Here is a 21,196-nt window from a genome sequence, read left to right on the forward strand (position 1 = left end):
TTAAAATAAATGTAGTTTTGCACTATTCACATTCAACATTTGACCGTTTGTCTTATTTGAAAATTTTTTATGATTAATATTTTTATTACTATTAGATGATAAAACATTAATAGTACTTTATGTATGACTATTTTTTAAATTTTTTTTATAATTTTTTTAAATAAGACGAACGGTCAAACGTTGGACACGGATATTCACGGCTGCACTTATTTTGGGACGGAGGTAGTAGAAATTAGTTTTAATTTATATGAATTTTAGCTCACATTTTCAACAGTATTTTGTTTTATTTATAGTAAAGCATGGTCATATTCAGCTAGCAGTATAGAAAAGCGTGGAAGGAAACATTGAATCATTACAGCAACTAGCTTGTTGTCTTATTTTAACCCAATCATGGCGCGGTCATGATCACGACAACATTGCATAACCTTTTGGAGAAACTAAAAATTAATTGGACACAAGGGGTTGGTGACAGGCGGCCTGAACAATAGGGAGATTATAAATCAAATTAATTAGCAATTCTGCCACTTCAAGCTAGATGGCAAAATAATTATTTTGCTTAACTGCATTGGCCAGCCATCGTATGTCACAGTGTCCAGCTTGATCAATATTGTGGCATCACGTCAAACTAAGTTGACGCTTGGTCCTCTCAATAATAATAAAATAAAATGGGGCAGTGCTTGTTTCTGTCAGTAGTTTTCTCGTACCTACCTGAATCCGTGCAGCAAAGTTGGGCGTCCGGTGGAGTGGCGCCACCAACGCCAGTGACTTTTGTTGACTAATATTGCTCCATTTCAATCACATATGTGTTCGCTATAGGCAAATACTCTCACCGTTTTTAAATGTGATGTTATTTGTTTTTTATATAAAAAATGAGTTTAACTATATTCCTAAAAAATTTAGTACAAATTAAATATGTAAGCCATGCTTAAATTAACTACTTTTGATGATAAAATAATTACCTACTACTTTACATAGTTAAATGATGCACACGTGTTTTTAGTAATATAAATAGTTAAACGTTATATCCAAAAGTTAAGAATAACATACACTTAAAAAAAAGGAGACATTATTTATATTTCTGTATTATATGGAGAACCCACACGAGGACACACTCAACACCTACGAACTTCTACCAAAAACTTACACATCTGCATGTAAATGTGACTACTATGTTTTGAACAATAGTAGGTAAGAGTCACTCGCGGATTACTCTAGCTACCATTAGACTGAAGATGCTTTCTCATATGTACTTCTATGTATGTCGATCTAATGATAGGGTATGCTGGATTTTGGAGTCAAAGTGTAAGCACAATTTTCTTGCTTTTCTAAACAACCTTGATTATTTATGTCCCATCTGTTCACATACCTTTCCTATGCAGTAAAAAATGTGTAGATTGATTGAATGATTTGCCACCAAAATAAAAGATATTCTTGTGCAGCAAGGGAGGAAAGGCATGTTTTAAAGAGTAAATTCCACAGAGCCAGCAGTTGATGGAAAGTTGGAAACCCAACTAATGAAGCAAATAACTTTGACTATAAAGGACCACGGCTCAAGACATCTACTAATATTACTACCATAAATTCTACAAATAGAGCAGTCATTTGATCAAGTGGACTTATCTGTCTCCTTCAGTTTTTGTAGATGTTTTAAGGTGATTGGATGTGTTTCAAGGTGATTGTACTTATTTCAGTGTTTGTACTATGTTTCTTGAAAAAAACAATCTTAAATCAACACAAGGACAATACATACAAACGTATATACTAATTCATATGCATGCTACAATTTCAATGGTTGTACTATGTTTCTTTAAAAAAATCTTAAATCAACACAAGGACAATACATATAAAAGTATATAACTCATTTATATATGCATGCTACAAATTTCAATGGTTACGTTGTCCATTTTCTCATGCATCTAACCCTTCGTCCTATACAGGAGCAATCTTGCTCTATCGATATTCATGCGCTCCATGATCAATCCAAGAAACTAATGTGTTTTTATATTGCTAGATATATATATTGCTTGAAAGGTAATATGGATTTTTTTTTTTTGCGGGGAGAAAGGTAATAGGGATTAATTAAGAGCATGCACATGATGGTTCCATTTATGATTATATATGGTAGTAATGCGTATAAATGAAGACTTAAGACACAATTAGTCGTTTTTTTGCATGTGAGTGAACATGACGGATGATCTGTACAAATACATATAAAAATACCCTTGATTTGTCCTCTTCTGTTTGTTAGTGCTGTACACGGAGACATGCATGGAGCCACGGAGGCAAATACTGCTAACAAAATGCAGAATTAGCTATAGGACATGCATCATGAAACTGTGGCATTAATTTACCATGTCGTCTAGAAAAAAACAGTGATCGATGCTGCAACATCTTCCACCAAATCATGACTCATCAAAGAAGTCCATGAGATAGGTACATGCACCATCAATATAAAAGATCTTTATATATATACCTGCTTGTTGTCTTGTATATATGCACATTGTCCATCTACTATTGAATTACAACTGTATTGTTGGCTTTATTCATCAACTCATTTCAGCTTAAGGCATGAACCGTATTGTGGTTTATATGATTTTTTTTTCACATCATATAAATCAACAGAAGGACAATACTTCATTTTACTACCCAAGCTATTTAGATAGTCCACTTAACCCCTAAAGTTTTTGACATCATCTTAAATCATCCTCACATCACAACAACACAGTAATACAGTACATTTGTAACGTTGAAGCCATAAAGCTTGTGTCATCATCTTTACATGATCTTAAAACCAGCACAGGGACAAAAATCGTGCTAATTGCACCCTCAATATTAATAGTCATATCAACCTACAAAGTCATGGCCTCACATCATCTTTTCATTATTAAAAACTAATTGTTTGTTGCAATAATTGATTACTCTATTTCCCCACGCAATTGAGGTGGACAAGAACGGATGAGGTAAACTTTTACCAGCGCATAAATAAATTAAAAAAGTGCTGGTTTAAACTTCTCAACTTTTAGCTTAGTTAAATTTCCCTTCTAAACTTAAGATAGAGCCATGAATTTTAAAATTATTTTAGATAGTTTTTTATTGTCTGTTTTTCAGCCTTAATCTTTGGGTTGCTAAAGTAGATGTATAAAATCTTACTCCAAAATCATTTGTTGGTTGCTCCGTATATTATTCTTAGGTAATAATAAGCCGTAGCTCAAGCAATAGATGATAGTAAGAGATTTAAGTTGCACAGTTTTGGCATTTGAGAAATATATATATAAATGATATTTTCTGGGTGATATGAAAATTAAATTATAAGCGGAGTCGTCCTCCTTCCATCCCCTCCCAACTCGCGCAGCACGTTCTACGCGAAAAGTAACCACCAGACCTAATATTATATTCTTAGTCACGCTCCCAACCCCTCTTTAATTATATGGGTCTAATCCGTAAAAATATATGGGCTCTTATTTATTTTTCCTAATTATATAGGCTTGGTCCATTACAACATACTCCCTCCGTCCTAAAAAAAGGCAAACTCTAGGTTTCCGTGTTCAACTTTGACTGTCCGTCTTATATGAAATTTTTTTATAATTTGTATTTTCATTGTTGTTAGATGATAAAACATGATTAATATTTTATGCGTGACTTATCTTTTTAATTTTTTTCATAATTTTTTCAAATAAGACGGACGGTCAAACGTTGGACACAAAAATCAGGGTTTGTCTTTTTTTTGGGACGGAGAGAGTACGAGTACATGAGAGCAAGGATAATAATAGAGCCCACTTCCTACTGTTAGCTCATCTTAAAGCCAACATATATAATAGATTAGCTATAATGTTGGCTACAATTTTCTTCTCCTCTCTCTATCTCTCACTTATACATTTAATGCATTTGTCTTGGAACTTGTGATAAACTAGCTCTTACATGAGAGTCAACATACTTAATTTTTCACTACTTCTCTTCTCCACCTAAGTTTATAGTAGGCTTATAGCTCACTATTATACTTGCTCTCTGATGTAACTAGTAAAGCAGAAGAATGTTTTTTTTCCATAATGAAATTCCCAACCACTGATCAATGACTAATGGGCCTTAGATCACCATTGGGCCTATCCCGTCGCACGGCTAATCCATTGGATTCCACATTCTAAATTTCTAAGTCCCAAATTGGATGCGCTCGCGCAACGACCCTGCGGAAACCCAGAGTCCGAGACTCCAATGCACCCGCCGGCCGCGCATTCCGTCGAGCACCTGGCGCGCGCCTCTGCTCCCCGCGACGCCTCCGCCCTCCTCCTCCTCCTCCGCCTCGTCCCGGCATGCGGAACCCTCCGCTCCCTTCGCGCGCTCCACGGGCGCCTCCTCCTCCTCACGAGCGGCCTCCTCCGCGGCATCCGCGCCCGCACCAAGCTGCTCAGCTGCTACGCGGCGCTCGGCGACCTCGCCTCCGCGCGCGGGGTGCTCGACGGGACGCCCCGCCCGGACGCGTACGCCTACAGGGTCATGCTCGGGTGGCTCGTCGGCGCGGGGAGCCACGCCGACGCCGTCGCGCTCCACCGGGACATGCGGCGGCGGTGCCCCGCGGCGGCGCGGGCCGACGTCGTGCTCTCCCTCGCGCTCAAGGCCTGCGTCAGGTCGGCGGACTTCCGGTACGGGAGGAGGCTGCACTGCGACGTCGTCAAGGCCGGCGGCGCGGATGGATTCGTGATGAACAGCTTGGTCGACATGTATGCCAAATCTGGGGACCTGGAGAACGCCCGTAAGGTGTTCGACAGAGTTCCTGAACGGAATGTGGTGTCGTGGACGTCGATGCTGAGCGGGTCCATCCAGAATGGCTTCGCTGAAGAAGGATTGGTGCTGTTCAACGAAATGAGGAAAGACAATGTGCATCCGAGTGAGTACACGATGGTGAGTATTCTTGCGGCTTGCGCCATGCTTGGTTGTTTGCACCAAGGGAGATGGATCCATGGATCTGTGATCAAAGATGGGTTATCAACTAATTCTTTCATCAGTGCCTCTCTGCTAGATATGTATGCCAAGTGCGAGAAATTAGAGGATGCTCGACGTGTGTTTGATGAGCTCGAGTTTGTTGACATTGTTTTGTGGACGGCAATGATTGTTGGATACACACAGAATAAGAGCCCTCTTGATGCACTACAGCTTTTTCTTCACAAGAAATTCGTGAGCATTGTTCCCAATTCAGTTACCATAGCCACTGTTATTTCCGCTTCTGCTCAGTTACGCCACTTACCCCTGGGAAGATCTATTCATGCTATAGGGGTTAAGTTGGGAACGATGGAATCTGATGTGGTCAGGAATGCACTTGTCGATATGTATGCAAAATGTCAAGCTTTGCCAGAAGCTAACAGCATATTTGGAAGGATTTTGATCAAGGATGTTGTTGCATGGAATTCAATGATGGCAGGCTACTCTGAGAATGGGATGGCCAATGAATCACTGGTACTATTCAACCGGATGAGGATGCAGGGTATATCACCTGATGCCATCTCTGTGGTGAATGCCTTGTCAGCTTGCGTATGCTTGGCAGATCTGCATATTGGTAAAGGTTTTCATAATTATGCGATAAAATATGCATTTATGTCCAATATCTATGTCAATACTGCTCTGCTGAACCTGTACAGCAAGTGTGCTGATCTCCCATCTGCTCAGAGGGTTTTCAATGATATGACTGACCGTAATTCTGTCACTTGGTCTGCAATGATTGGCGGTTATGGCATGCAGGGTGATTCAGCTGGTTCTATCGATCTTTTCAATGAAATGCTGAAAGACAATATCCACCCAACTGAAGTAGTGTTCACAAGCATACTTTCCGCTTGCAGCCATACTGGAATGGTTACTGCCGGAAAGGAGTATTTTGATAGCATGGCACGACATTTTAACATCACCCCTTCCATGAAGCACTATGCATGTATGGTTGATGTGATGGCCCGTGCCGGAAATCTGGAGGAAGCATTGGAGTTCATACAGAATATGCCAATCAAAGCAGGCATTAGTGTCTGGGGATCCTTTCTCCATGGGTGCAAGCTACATTCCAGGTTAGAGTTTGGAGAAGAAGCCATCAAGAAGATGGCGGCACTTCATCCTGAAACACCAGACTTTTATGTGCTGATGTCCAACTTGTACACCTCATATGGAAGGTGGGATAAATCTCAAACCATCAGGAGATGGATGCAGGAACAGGGACTCGTGAAACTGCCTGGATGCAGCTCCGTGGGGCATGAAAATGGATGATGACGACACACAGATGCTTGCAAAATAAAAAAGTCCATGGAGCTGTATCATTTGGTGTTTGGTAACATCTATATGCACTGTTGAAGACATATGGTAGTGGTAACATAAAAGCAAAAAGATTTTAGATGTGCAAAAATATTATACTGGTGAAGGATTACCAAAGAAGCAGAACGAGAATAAGGCAGTAATACCCTTTGTATGGAGTGCAGAATTCCTTGTGAATGCATGGAAGTTATGTGTACCAGCTCATGAAGAATTGAAGATCCTTTATTATCCCCATTGAGCACCAAAAATGTCACTTTCACAAATTGAATGGTCTACAGAGACTCTAACTACAAGTAGCCAAGCACCGATGGACTAGGTAGGAACAAGTAGTCTTACTTTTCATTCAGTTTGGAAGTTATCTCCTGTCTCTCAGGAAGCGTAACAGATATCGACATTTCTCATACATTACTCTTAATCTTTTGATCAACTAAGCTACTTAAACAATCATTTCTTCGTACTTACAGTTCAAAGATAAATATTTGGCTCCTGCTACTACTTCACAATAATATAAATTGACTATATTTGACAAATATAGTAATATTGCTTGAAAGACGCTAATATAACTGTGTCCAATTGCAACAGGAAGGCTTCTAGTTGGAAAGATGACACCCATCTGCAAGAACTGTTTTCCCACATGTACAAGTTTGATTATGTACATGCACTATCACAACCATCAAATTTGTCTCAAGATTGATACAAAGCTTCAAAGTTCAAAGTATTGAAGCAACCCGCCCACCTTCTATTCATCAGGATGCATGTGAACCTTGAAGCAGTTGGAATGGGCATAGAAGCCGATAGTTGACACAAGTGAACATGCATATAGAGAACTGGAGATGCATTTATCGCCCATATCTGCTGAAGAATTTTCAAATGATCAAGACAAAGAAACCCCAAAAGCAAACGGAGCACAATCGATGCTGAGATACTGCAGTCCTTTCAGCATGTTAGGCATAAAATGTATAGGTGTAGATTTGTTAAAGGAAAAGCAAGCAACTGATATAGATCGCATTTGACCTGGAGTAATTTTTTTGTGACTTCTTTCACCATCCTATTGGGCACTTGCAGACTGTTATAGAGCTTGTGTTTCCCTCGTAGTTCGTGAGATGACTTCTCTCATCATTCTACTGGCGAGAGAAACACTTATAGAGGCATAGACTGACATACTGTTTTCCTCTTCCTAAGTCAAAAGTTGTGTATAGTTATGCCATTCAAATCCAACGCCAATGGGCAAAAGATTCACTTTGTGATGCATTACAAATGTGCTTGTTCCAACACTACGAAATTGAATCTGTAACCTGCTATGTTAGTGTATCGGTCAGTTCTGAAATTCTCCTGGTCCAATGAAAATTGGCTTTCTATGGTTGCAATTCTTGATCCCAGTGACTCAGATACTCTTTCAAAGAGTAAGAGACGATCGTTTCTTTCATCACCAGAATAAGTCAATCATATGCTCGGGACCAGAGGCACTTCATTCAGCTGAATTGAATCACCAGTAATCTCCACAGGAGCAAACCCCATCTCTGAAATGATGAAATCGTGAAGCATCCCTAACCACAATCAGCCTCTGTGTCACCTTGGATATGAACTTGGTGGCATTGTGGCAGTCTAGGCACACCCTAAGATTCTTTATGATCCTGATTTCCGTCCCCGGTTCAGTACTGAGTAATCCAAAGGCAATTGCCAACTTTTCGCTATGCACTTTCACCATGTGCTCCTTCTCTTCCTCCTCGACATCATACAATGCTGCCTCTGTCTCTGGTCGGTATCCAGCCTCAATCATCTTTGCAGTTAGCTTCTCCAAATACGAATAGATGGCCTCAGACTGTGGGTGGGCACGGTCACCGGCCATGAAGACATGTGGCTTATTGCTTATCTCGATTAGAGTATACCCTGGTGTTTTTACCAGCTTCCTGCTCTTTGCCTCCTGCCTTACCACAGCTGCTTCAGAGTATTGCTTCTTGGATGTGTGCAGATTAGAGAGCAGAACATAGTAGCCGCTGTTTTCTGGATCAAGTTCAAATAACTTCTGGGAGGCCAATTTTGCAAGATCACCATCCTTGTGAACCATGCAAGCGCCAAGCAATGCCCCCCATACGCCAGGTCCAACAGCACTCTTGGGGAATTCAGAGATGAGCTCAAAAGCCTCCTTGAGCTGGCCAGCTCTGCCAAGGAGGTCCACCATGCATGTATAGTGCTCAATACCTGGAATGATCGCATAATCATCGGTCATTGACTGGAAAACTTTCCGCCCTTCCTCAACCAACCCTCCATGGCTGCATGCATAGAGTACTGACAGAAAGGTAGCACTTGTTGGAAGAAGATGTGCATCCAGCATGTCCTTGTAGAGCTTCAAAGCTTCAGCACCTTGGCCATGAAGGCCATATCCAGCTATCATCGCATTCCACGAGACCACATTCTTGTTATCCATAGTGTTGAAGATGCTCCGAGCTTCAGAAATGCTTCCACATTTTGCATACATGTCAATGAGCGCTGTCATGACATAGACATTGGGCTCCAAGTCCTCCTCAGCGATAATCCTGTGCAGCCACTTTCCCAGGGACAAAGCTCCAAGCTGTGCACATGCGGAAAGAGTGCTTGAGATTGTGATTGGATTCGGTCGCACATTAAGCTTCAGCATTTGCTCAAAGAGTGCCACTGCCATCTCTGTCAAGCCATTCTGAGCATACCCCGATATCATTGCATTCCAAGATTCCATGGTCTTCTCTGGCATCGCATCAAAGGCCTTTCTTGCAGACTCCATATCATTTAACCTACAGTGCAAAGTTGTAATTGCTGTTGACACTGGAGAATTGGCAGTAAACCCAGACTTGAGGACAAATCCATGTAAACATTGAGCAAGCAGATCATGCCCAAATGGACTGTGCACTGGAATCAGTGCCACCAGTGTGCTCGAGTTTGGCCACAACCCCAGGGTCATCAACTCAGTAAACAGATCAACTGATGAACCAACCATGCCATTCACTGAGTAACCAGATATTAAAGCATTGTAGGCAACCAAATCTGGCTTCTCCATCATGTCAAAGAGACACCGTGCAGATTCCACATCCCCGCACTTGGAGTACAGCGAGATGAGCCCGGTAAGAACATGCTCATGGTCTGCCAACCCGCATTTCTCTGCAAACGAATGCACGCACCTTCCCATTGTTACATCTGCCACCTCCGCCACGGCTGGCAGGACGGAAGCCAGCGTGGTCGCGTCAGGCCGCACCGACCCATCACCCACCATCCGCGCGAATGACTCCACGGCCTCCGAACCGGAAAGCCCAGCCAGCAGCGTGTTCCACAAGACGGTATCCGGCGAAGGCACCATGTCGAACACCTTGCGTGCATGGTCGACCCTGGACAGCACGAAGTACAGCTTGGCCAATGCGGACGCCACGAACGTGTCCGCCGCGTAGCCCGCAGCCACAGCGAGCGCGTGCAGCGCGCGCGCCGCGGAAGACGACGCGGCGCCGCCTCCACGGGAGCACGAGGCGGCGAGCGAGGTGGCGGCGAACGCGAAGGAGAAGGAGTCGGGGCAGGGGAAGAGGAGGCGGGGGCGGAGCGACGGGAGGGAGCGGAGGAGCGCGTTGCGGAGGAACCGGTCGGGGCGCGGGAAGCCGCGGAAGAGGCGGAGGAGGTGGCCGTGGGGGGCGCGGAGCGAGGCGTAGCGGAGGAGGAGGGAGGTGGCCGGGGCCGGGTCGAGCGGGTAGTGGCCGGAGGCGAGGGAGACGGCGAGGATCTGGTCGAGGTGGCGGAGCGTGCAGGAGAGCGCGACGAGGCGGAGGTAGGGGCGGCGGATGGCCGCGGCGTCGGCGGCGGAGGGCGGGCGGCGGCGCGGAGGCGGCATCGACCCGCGCGGCGGTGAGGGAGGGAGGGAGACGCTCCCGATGGGTGGTCTCGTCGGGTTCAAACTTTACAGTGTAGCATGGCTGATCGACCGTCCGATCGGAGATGGATGGTCAAGATGAATGTGGACTTGTCGAGGGGTTCGATCCAGCGTTTCGGGCTGAATTGATAGACGTACGGATTAATCAAGTAGAGTGTTTTTATTTTTTTCTAGTTAAATTTTGTTAGGTTTTAATATTTTTTAAAAAAAATAGTAACTTCTAAAATATTAAATTAGTTTTATCAAATCTAACAATGAAATATGTTTGTTTTGATCGTATAGAGTACTATATTTTTTTTTATAAATTTGATCAATAAAAAAGTCAAACGACTTATAATATGAAGTGGAAAGAGGAGTATTAGATATAAAAAAATTAAAAAATAGATTTGTTTTTTTAAAAAAATACACTCTTAAACAGTTTGACAACGAAAAATAAGAAAGTAGCGCGTACTGTTATTTGGACCCTAGTAGGATGGATACCATTTGGATAAGTATGAACAAAGCCACTAAAAAAATAATTTACTTTTAAAAAACTAATGCTGAAAAATAGATTATGAGTAAGTTTCAAAATATTATTAGTCTCTCTAGCTGATAAACCAACAAGCACACGTTGAGTGAGAGTTCGCATGCGTCTTAAGAAAAAAAAGATGTTGACCTTCTTATAAACCTCCTACAAAATGGTTTATGGGGTACCCGCCAAACTATCACGTTCCAAAGGATTAAGCAGTCAAGAGCGACGGCAAACGAACCATGTGCCACCACAAAAAAATGGGCAAAAATAAAAGGGAAAAAGAAAACAGTAGTACTACCAGCTCCAGGGGCCTTAATAAATGCAAGACTCCGAGCGTTGCAACGAAGCGGATAAAGGACTGTGACAATTGCCTGGTCCATCTTTGTTCTACTTCTACGTTCTACCCATGCGATGCGCGGCGCGTTCCCACTGAAAATGACCAACACCCGCCCAACGCTGCAACGCGCGCAAGGTGCGGCAGCATTTCACGTGTCCGCTTCCCCACCAGGGCCACCGCACCAGCTAAACAACACCGCCTCTTTTTCTATGTAACACCCTTGGGGTTCCTACAATTTGGATATGGTCCAAATTTTTGGAAGGAAAGAGTGAAAGACCATGCAAACATTTTCGAATATGGAAGGTAAATAAAATGATGATAGCTATGTTAAACTTGTCAAATAATGGTATGGAGCTCACAAGGTTAACCTCTTGAACATAGTTACTCCATTCGTCCTATAAAAACTAACCTACTACTAAATATGACACATCATAATAATACGAGTCTGACATATGTATGTTCATATGTCCAGATTCGTAATACTAAAATACGTAACATCCGATATTGGAATCGTTTTTTATGTGATGAAGAGAGTACATAGATAGTCTTTGGTCTACAGCTCCATACCACCATCATGTCGGCACTAAACCTAGGAGCAAAACTACAGTTCTGTCTTTTTATCATAAATATTTAACCTATAGAAAAAGGTGATCAAACCTTTTATACTTTATCAACAATTTATATTAAAAATAATTTTTTAGGGTATTTATAAATAGGTCGATAGTACTTTTTAAGGCAAATTTACTGTTTTTCTTTTATAAACTCAACGCTTGAGAAGTTAGCAATGGTTAAAGTTTTTTTTTAAGAAAAAAGAACTACATCTTGTTATAAACATTATGATATTAGGGGGTAGTTCATCTCAGTTAAACAGGCGTGGCACAAAACGAAACTATAATTAGCTAACAATTAATTATGTATTAAATATTACAAATTTTAAAATATATATTTTTTGGTTTATTTTTTTTAAATTTCTTTTACATATAAAACGTAACAATTTATTAGTTTAAAAAACGTGTTAACGGAAAACGGAAAACGAGAAAACTGTCGTTTCTTGGTGGCCGAAAATCTAATGCAGCACAAATACCTTTTGAGAAATCTATTCTTCCTCAGGGGCGTATCCACAAAATTTCACCCGCTCCTTAACCAGAATCGCCGCGAGCCAATCCGGCGCCGCTACAGCAACGCTAACCACCCCTGCAGCCTTTACTCCCTTCCAGGCTTCCACTTCTCCTCTCCTCTCCTCTCCTCTCCCCTCGACACAGCCACACGCGGCGCACGGCAGCGCGAGCCACATGGCGTCCACCACGGCGGCCGCAGCCCGCTTCACCTGCCTCGCGCCGGCCACGCGCCCCGCCTCCGCCTCCGCGGGCCGCTTCCTCCTCCCGGCGCAGCACTGGGGGGCGGCGACGGCGCACGGGAGCAGCGCGGCGTTGCCTGTCCCCGTCGTCGCCGCGGCGCCGTCGCGGAGGTGGGCGCCAGGGGTCGCCTACGCCACCGCCGCCACCGGGAAGAGCGTCCACGACTTCACCGTTAAGGTTGTGGCATTTCGAGCCCTCGTGATTTCGATCCCTTTTGCCCCTCGTGGTACCGGTCCGCCCCCGCGCTTTAGTTTGGATTCGTTGCGTGTGATGTGACGATGGGATATGGGTGAGGGCATGAGCCGCGTTAGGTTTTGAGAATTTGGATGTTGCGGTGTGTGTGGTTGATGTGGCGGGTAGTGTTGTTGTTGTTGAGGTAGGTACACCTTGGAAGCACATATATATCGATAGATTATCGTTTAAATTTTGTTATGTCGTTGAACGTGTTTGAAATTGGCTGGGTCAGGTGAATGCTGTTTTTTTTTAGATAATGGAAACGGATTAAGGTGAATGCTGTTGTATTTACAAAATCTCCTGTTATGACATTATAACATTAGCAAATCAGCTATCGCCTATTAGGTAGAAATGATGTGCTGAATTTCAGTAACTAGGTTTTTTTTGAGGTTTGTCTGAGTCATAGGCTTATAAGTGCACATAACTGTAACCATAGATTGATCACCGAAAGATGTGTTGTTGAACCTGATTGAAATTTAGCCAAATCAGATTAATTCAGTCAGAAGCTTTGTTAGTTTGTACTGCAAATTGACATGTCACAGCTCCAGCTATCAAGGGGGCATTGTGCCAGAATTATATGTTGAGATGCATGCCTGAACAAAATTGCTCTGTTTTGTGCAGGACATTGATGGAAAAGATGTTGCGCTTAGCAAGTTCAAGGGAAGGGCGCTGCTAATTGTTAATGTTGCATCTCAGTGGTATTTTTTCTTAATACATTGCTCCTCTGATATACTGTATACTAATATAGTAAGTTATACAGTGTTACCTGGCATTAAACTTCACGCTGTTCTTTCAATTCCAGTGGGCTGACAACAGCAAATTACACGGAACTATCTCATCTTTATGAGAAGTACAAGACTCAAGGTAATATAATCACTGGTTTAGGTTTTGGTGCATTGAATTGCTCAGCTATTGCATAAGAAACTGGACAACACTTGGCGCTCTTATTTTCTTTTTCTCAAAGCTTCTGTAGGCATGGAATGAACATGGATTCATATACTGTATGTGATATCACCTTAGTCCAATACTTCATCTGATTTTGCAGGATTTGAGATTCTTGCATTTCCTTGCAATCAGTTTGGTGCACAAGAACCTGGGTCAAACCCGCAGATTAAGCAGTTTGCTTGTACAAGGTTTAAAGCTGAATTTCCTATTTTTGACAAGGTATGTTAACTCCATTGTAAGAAGCGATTGGCTCAATATTTCCTGCCAATTAATAGTATATGAATGCATGATGCATTTCTGTGCTTGTACGTGCAATGGCAGGTTGATGTCAACGGGCCTAACACAGCCCCTATTTATAAGTTTCTTAAGTCGAGTGCTGGAGGATTTTTGGGTGATCTTGTGAAATGGAATTTTGAGAAGTTCTTGGTGGACAAAACTGGAAAAGTTGTTGAAAGATACCCACCTACAACTTCACCATTCCAGATTGAGGTGAATTTTGTTTCTGCCTTTATCATAACACCCTTGCTTTATTGTATTCACTTGGTTTGCCAGATTGAGTTCTCAAAATATATTTTTTTCTGTACAACTTTGAAGATCAATGAAATAATTCATATCTATCAATATGTATTGTAACCTTACTAACTTCAGTTATCTGTCTCTACTAAGATTCCCAACATATGTTACACTGCATTTGTAAGAAGGTTAATGAACTAGCCTTTGTGAGCCTACCATGTATGCATACTTTTGGAAATAAGTAAAGCATGTTTTGCATTTTTTTTTGTGTACCTAGGTACTGATGGTGAAGCAGCCCTAATAGTGGTTGCAAGATATTATGCAAATCTCTTTGAACCATGCCATTGTCGTAATATGTATTTCTATGCCAATTTTCCCCAGGCTGTAAAGATTCAATCTAGAAATTTTTTCCTCTTTAGTAAGAGTTGACATTACTAAAAAGTCATTACCTCATTATTATATTAAGAACTAATGGATACAGTCCCTTGGTGTGTTGGCGTCCACCTAATTATTGACCTTTTCCAGGTCTAACAAAAATGAACATTAGAGCACTGACCTGACGGTCTTACAATAATGTTGGGGAGCCCTTAGATATACCTTTTTGCACCAGAGCCCAGATGGCCTGAGGCTGCCTATGGAGTTTGCATGGGCTCTATTGGCTATTTGCTTTAATATAGTCCCAGAACTCAGTTGGGAGTTGCTCATGGTGGTTGATGGAACGCAAGCTGCAAATAGATAATGTGGTTCAGAACTTCAGATGGTACTAACCATTAAAGGATATATCCCTAAACTGTAGCCATTTCATCAAATATGGAGCTTTAGACTCATGGTGCTTGCTTTGGTATAAAAATATACCAATTTGCAGTACTAGGTGCATTGTCACATGTAATTGCGTTGTGTTATCATCACAGAGTGGAAAGCCAGAGTCCATCAGTCACAAGTCAATTTTTCTTATTATTGAATCGATTCACTATTTTACTTTCGGCCAATTTTCATGCTATATTTTAGTGTCATGAAGATAGCTTTGCTAAATGTACTAATTACCTTTGAGTTATTTCAAGTGCTTTCCATATAAAAGTTTATGCATTTGGTTGAGATGCACATCCCTGAACCCTTTTTTGGTTATAATATTCCAAATCACTTGTGCCGCATTATTCTGTTTAATACATTGTGCCATTCCCCGTTGCTCACAGTCTTCTTTATATACATCTCTTGCAGAAGGACATCCAGAAACTCCTTGCGGCATAAGTACTAGAGGTCACACTTCAGCTAAGCTCTTCTGTACATATGCCTTGCCTCATAACTAGTGTTTTACTTGATTATATATCATTTTTTTCTTGTGTAAAATAACTCATCGGTTATATATATGTGCACGTGTATAGTTGTAACATGAGACTTATAGGATATCAAATCTGTAGGCTTATCTGGCCCCTGTAACTGTCTCTGTTGCAGCATCCTTTTTGTTCCATATATTTTCGTGAAGTTGCATTCCAATGCATTTGTTCCTTAATACTCCCTCCATGCTTAAAAAAGCTAACTTCTGTTGCAGCATTAGAAGTTAGTTTTTTTTCTAGTACGGAGGTATGGAGGAAATATCCGTTGTTGTGGGTGTCGTCAAAATCTGCTTTGAGGCGTCATCACTTTTTTTTTTCAGAGAAGAGTATTTTTTATCCGGCCTCTACATTCAACCCCATATATCATCACTATATCATCATTTCTGCTCAATCATACTCCCTCTGTCCTAAAATAAACCAACCTCGTATTAGGATGTGATAACGAATCTGGACATACTTTATACTCCATCTAGATTCTGCTTTGAGGTTGGTTTATTTTGAGATGAAAGGGGTACATTGGTACTCAGGTTTTGGGCTGTACATGGAATCATTGATACTCGTACTGTCCTACATACAACTCTCTGGCAGCACCACAGCATTGGACATTGAATCCGTTATATTTGGCACTTTTGATTCTTTATATAGGTTTATTTATTTATATGGTTGTTTGGAATATGGGAACATTTCCAAATTCATAGAAAATTGAATTGTTCCCACACTTGTTCTTTCTGGTGTGTACCATGGGATGGTGTTAAAAATTTAAATGGTACTAACTTGGTAAGGGAGTAAAGTACACCAACAAAAATGTGTAATGCGTTGGACGATGCTTTTCTTGCTCAAAGACAAAAAAAGAAAAAAGCATCGCCATTCGCATGCGGTTCAATTTTGTCCAATCACCTGACATGATCATCCCATTAATTAATCAATCACAGATTTGCCATTATCCAGCCTAATCGTTGAGTGAAAATTTGATGGCAAGAAAGCATTGACCCTTCAATTCAACGGCTGGTAGGACCCAGTTGACCGACCCAATAAAGCTTTCCCTCCATCTCACCATTCATCCAACATTGCTCTTCAGCTTGCGCTTAATGTACCTAGGGGCCCCATCATTTGAAAATAAAACGCTATCAAAATTGAAATTTTAAAACTTGATTTGGAGTTGATTTTAGGGTATTTTAACATACTTCTTTTTTCAACATTGACTATTAAGTTGTTAAGCATACATACATAAAATTCTATCCACAAATTATTTTGATAGCTAATAAACTATTAGATCTTATAATTAGCTCTGGGCTAACCGAAGCCGGAGTGAAATTTCTCCTATACAGGATTTGCAATTTGACAATTTCGAAACAGGGGTTTTTACTGGTGGGGGCTGGAAGAACCGAAATTTCATAAATTTTGGTATTTTTTTGGCATTTTTTTTGAAAATTTGACGAATTTTGAATGTATTTAAATAAACTTTAAACAAATTAACAAAACTTTAGAAAAAAACTGAAAATTTCGGACGAGATATGTGCTTGCCGATGGGGAGTGAAATTACCGAAATTTTGAAAATTCCAAAATTTCGTTTCGAAATTGCAAACGCTGCTCATAAACCATCTATAAATATCTGTCATTAGCCATAGCCTCTCTTCAGAACTGGAAGCTTAACTGGCCCCCATATCTAAGCTAGAGCTATCGTTCGACACTCCAAAGCAATTAGTAGCACAGGTTAATTAGGCACTAATATAACCTACTATCTTGATTTGATCCATGCATGCATGCACATCCTCGTAACCCCGTTGACAATGCCTAGGTTCCTCGCCATCCTCACCGCCATCGCCGTGGTTGCTATCTCCGGCCATGCTCCACCCGCTGCTTCCACCGCCGCCGCCGACCGCGTGGCGCTCCTCTCCTTCAGCTCCGGCGTCCATGGCAACCTCTCCGACTGGGGCTCCCCGGCTGCTGCCATGTGCAACTGGACGGGCGTCAGATGTGACAATCGCTCCGGGCGCGTGACCGGGCTGCTCCTGTCGAACTCCAACCTCGCCGGCGTCATCTCTCCGGCGATCGCCAACCTCTCCATGCTCGAGAAGCTGTATCTCGACGGGAACCACCTCGCCGGCGGCGTCCCGCCGGAGCTCGGCGGGATGTCGCGGCTGAGGGAACTGAGCCTCCACTACAACCTCCTCGGCGGGCAGATCCCGGAGGCGCTCGGCCGCCTGACGAGCGTCACCTACCTCACCCTCGACGGCAACGGCCTCGCCGGCGACATCCCGGAGGCCGTCTTCTGCAACTGCTCCGGCCTGACCTTCATCGGCATGAGCGGCAACTCCCTCACCGGCGGCATCCCTCTCCGGCCGCGGTGCCGCGGCCTCCCGGCGCTGAGGCAGCTCAGCCTCTTCGGCAACGCGCTGTCCGGCGTGATCCCGCCGGCGCTCTCCAACTGCACGGCTCTCCGGTGGCTGCTCCTCCAGGACAACTCCCTCTCCGGCGAGCTTCCGCCGGAGACGTTCGGCAACATGCCGAGCCTCGTCTTCCTCTACCTCTCGCACAACCATTTCTCCAGCGGCGATGGCAACACCAACCTCGAGCCGTTCTTCTCCTCCCTGGTGAACTGCACCGGCTTGCTGGAGCTCGGCGTCGCGTCGGCCGGCGTCGGCGGAGAGATCCCGGCGATCATCGGCAACGTGTCGTCGGCCAACCTCTCCTCGCTTTTCCTGAGTGGCAACGAGATCGCCGGTAAAATCCCTCCGGCCATCGGAAACCTTCTCAACCTGACAGAATTGTGCTTGTTCGGCAACATTCTGGAAGGGCCGATCCCGCCGGAGATACTCCGGCCGCCACGGCTCGCGCTACTAGACCTGTCAAACAATCGGATCGTCGGCGAAATACCGAGATCCGTCGGCGAAAGCCGGCGTTTAGAGACCATTAACCTATCTCAGAATAAGCTCAAAGGCACACTACCAGAGTCATTATCCAACCTAACTCAATTGGATCACCTTGTTCTTCACCACAACATGCTGTCAGGGACCATACCACCTGGCCTCAATTGCAGCCTGATACTGGATCTTTCTTACAATAAGCTGACAGGCCAGATTCCTTCAGAGATTGCAGTGCTAGGAAACTTCCATGTGTATCTAAACCTCTCTAGCAATCTCTTGGATGGCCATGTGCCATTGCAAATTGGCAACATGGAAATGACCCAAGCCCTTGATCTCTCCATGAACAACCTCTCCGGCGCGATCCCGGCGACGATCGCCGGCTGCGTCGCGCTGGAGTACATCAATCTGTCGGGAAATTCGCTTCAGGGTAGCTTGCCAACCTCCATTGGCAAGCTACCAAACCTCCATGTCCTTGATGTCTCCTCCAATGGCCTCACCGGCGTTCTTCCTCCGTCTCTGCAAGCGTCGCCGGCGCTCCGGTACGCCAACTTCTCCTACAACAAGTTCTCCGGTGAGGTTTCCGGTGAAGGCGCCTTCGCGAACCTCACCAACGACTCGTTCGTCGGTAACCCCGGCCTATGCGGGCCTATCGCCGGAATGGCTCGATGCGACCGGAGGAGGCATGTCCACCGGCGCGTCCTCCTCATCGTCGTCGTCGCTGTCGCTGTCGTTGCCGGTGTTTCTGCCATGGCGTTGACATGGTTGAAGAAGATGACGACAACCTCAGTCAGTCCACATCTAAGCAGCGGCGGCGCCATGGACGAGAGGAACAGCGAGCATCCGCGGATCTCACACCGCGAGCTCGTCGACGCGACCGGCGGCTTCTCGGAGGCGAACCTGATCGGGGAAGGAGGGTACGGCCATGTCTACAGGGGCGTTCTCCACGACGGCACGGTGGTCGCCGTGAAGGTGCTTCACATGGAGGGCGCGGGCGATGATGTCGTCGTCGCCGGCGGCAGCTTCGAGAGGGAGTGCCGGGTGCTGAGGAGCATCCGGCACCGGAACCTCATCCGCGTGATCACGGCGTGCAGCACGCCGGAGTTCAAGGCGGTCGTACTCCCGTTCATGGCGAACGGCAGCCTCGACGGCCTCATCCACCCGCCGCCGCCGCCTCCCGGCGGCAAGCCGGCGGCCAATGCCGACCGGCGGCTGGACCTGGAGCTGCTTCTGAGCATCGCCGGCAACGTCGCCGACGGGATGGCGTACCTGCACAACCACGCCCCGTTCAGGGTCGTCCATTGCGACCTCAAGCCGAGCAACGTCCTCCTCGACGACGACATGACGGCCATCGTCTCCGACTTCGGCATTTCGAAGCTGGTGGCGCAGCAGGAGGATGCCAAAGATCCAGACGCCATTGACGACGACGACGACGACGACGCATCACCCACTCCTCATCCACGCAGCTCCATCACTCGATTGCTTCAAGGCTCCGTTGGCTACATCGCTCCAGGTAATCGATCAATCCCGTATCTTCACAAGAAACAGTCCAATTCATATTAAAAATTTCTATGCATAGTTTCATATGAAACAGTACAATTCTTGTACTTGTACTTCATCCGTTCTAAAATTAACCAACCTCGTACTGCTGTCCAGATTCATTATACTAAGATGTGTCGTATCATTTCATATGAAACAGCCCAATTCATGTACTCCATCCATCATAAAATAAACCAACCTTATACTAGTGTTCAGATTCATCGTACTAAAATATATCACATCCGGTATGAGATTGGTTAGTTGTCACATCATACTAAAATTGGTTTATTTTAGGACGGGGAGAGTAAGGAATGATTTTTTTTTTTGATCCATTGGTGCAGAGTACGGATTGGGGCGCAACCCGTCGACGCAAGGCGACGTGTACAACTTCGGGGTGTTGCTAATGGAGATGATCACCGGGAAGCGGCCGACGGAGGTGATCGCCGAGGAAGGGCACAGCCTGCACGAGTGGGTCAAGAGGCGCTTGTCGTCGGACGACGATGTGGTCGCCGCCGTCGATCTCTCGAGCTCGACGGCGACATCGGTGATGACGCCGCGACATGAGACGCATGTCGTGGTGGAGCTGCTTGAGCTCGGCGTCGCGTGCTCCCGGATCGTGCCGGCGATGAGGCCCACCATGGATGACGTGGCGCAGGAGATCGCTCGCCTCAAGGACGGCGCTTGGAGGAAGTGCTGCTGCGAGGATGACAACGACCACAGTATATGCTCGGATCCAAGAGACAATAGTGTGCTTGGAGAGGGATTCTAATTATTCCATGGGCGTCCACTCGTATATTACATATCAACTAAACGGTTAAAATAATTTAAAATAACTAATAATATAGATTAATATGTAATATATCACTTTATAAACATACAGCTACCGTAAATCGTATTCATAGTCAAAATTATTACTTTCGTTATATCTGGAAGAAGTTAAATTTTAACTTGCTTGTTTTATGAGTTGATATATTACATATTAATCTATTTTGTTATTTTTTAAAAAAAACTATAATTATTTAAGTGACATGTAATAAACGAGTGGACGCCTACCAGGAAATAAAAAAAGTTTGCCTAGCTAGTGTGCTTCTGCACCATTGCTTCAGTGTGATTCTAGGTTTGTCAAAAGGAAATGCCTAATTTCCACGTAGATATTGGTGATATCATGTAGTTTCTTCTCTTTTTTTAATTCAAGGTTGAGGTGCTTATGATATTGTACTTGCACACAGTTTCTCTTTCAAAAAAAAAACTCTTATTGGTAATGTCATGTCCGACTTACAAAAATACAGGTACTATTCGCTCTACACATGAAGAAAAAAAAATATTTGCGCTATACGAACTATTTGTTGTCTGATTTTATTATTTTTGTTTATTTTCTCTAATTGTA

At 43.9% G+C, this 21,196-nt stretch overlaps 5 protein-coding genes across 5 annotated transcripts; 4 read left to right on the forward strand and 1 right to left on the reverse strand.

Moving 5' to 3' along the window:
- The first annotated feature begins 4,137 nt into the window (after positions 1-4,137).
- On the forward strand, positions 4,138-7,527 carry LOC127777703 (pentatricopeptide repeat-containing protein At2g03380, mitochondrial-like). The gene is made up of 2 exons (XM_052304314.1): positions 4,138-6,601; positions 6,868-7,527. Exon 1 carries the CDS (start codon positions 4,210-4,212, stop codon positions 6,238-6,240), a length of 2,031 nt encoding a protein of 676 aa, XP_052160274.1. The 5' UTR covers positions 4,138-4,209; the 3' UTR covers positions 6,241-6,601; positions 6,868-7,527.
- Positions 7,528-7,630: 103 nt separating this feature from the next.
- LOC127777702 (pentatricopeptide repeat-containing protein At4g30700) lies at positions 7,631-10,137 on the reverse strand. The gene has a single exon (XM_052304313.1). It carries the CDS (start codon positions 10,133-10,135, stop codon positions 7,772-7,774), a length of 2,364 nt encoding a protein of 787 aa, XP_052160273.1. The 5' UTR covers positions 10,136-10,137; the 3' UTR covers positions 7,631-7,771.
- A 2,074-nt stretch (positions 10,138-12,211) lies between these two features.
- Positions 12,212-15,554, forward strand: LOC127778111 (phospholipid hydroperoxide glutathione peroxidase 1, chloroplastic-like). Its single transcript, XM_052304768.1, has 6 exons — positions 12,212-12,557; positions 13,236-13,312; positions 13,417-13,478; positions 13,660-13,778; positions 13,881-14,048; positions 15,291-15,554. The coding sequence occupies exons 1-6, from the start codon at positions 12,315-12,317 to the stop codon at positions 15,318-15,320; spliced, it is 699 nt and encodes a 232-aa protein (XP_052160728.1). The 5' UTR covers positions 12,212-12,314; the 3' UTR covers positions 15,321-15,554.
- A 1,642-nt stretch (positions 15,555-17,196) lies between these two features.
- On the forward strand, positions 17,197-19,833 carry LOC127776300 (putative leucine-rich repeat receptor-like serine/threonine-protein kinase At2g24130). The gene has a single exon (XM_052302658.1). The coding sequence runs from the start codon at positions 17,197-17,199 to the stop codon at positions 19,831-19,833; it is 2,637 nt and encodes an 878-aa protein (XP_052158618.1).
- On the forward strand, positions 19,710-20,615 carry LOC127775362 (putative leucine-rich repeat receptor-like serine/threonine-protein kinase At2g24130). The gene is made up of 2 exons (XM_052301588.1): positions 19,710-19,783; positions 20,151-20,615. Exon 2 carries the CDS (start codon positions 20,213-20,215, stop codon positions 20,576-20,578), a length of 366 nt encoding a protein of 121 aa, XP_052157548.1. The 5' UTR covers positions 19,710-19,783; positions 20,151-20,212; the 3' UTR covers positions 20,579-20,615.
- The last annotated feature ends 581 nt before the right edge of the window (positions 20,616-21,196 follow it).

The sequence above is a fragment of the Oryza glaberrima genome, chromosome 6 (assembly GCF_000147395.1).
Source record: "Oryza glaberrima chromosome 6, OglaRS2, whole genome shotgun sequence".
NCBI lineage: Eukaryota > Viridiplantae > Streptophyta > Magnoliopsida > Poales > Poaceae > Oryza > Oryza glaberrima.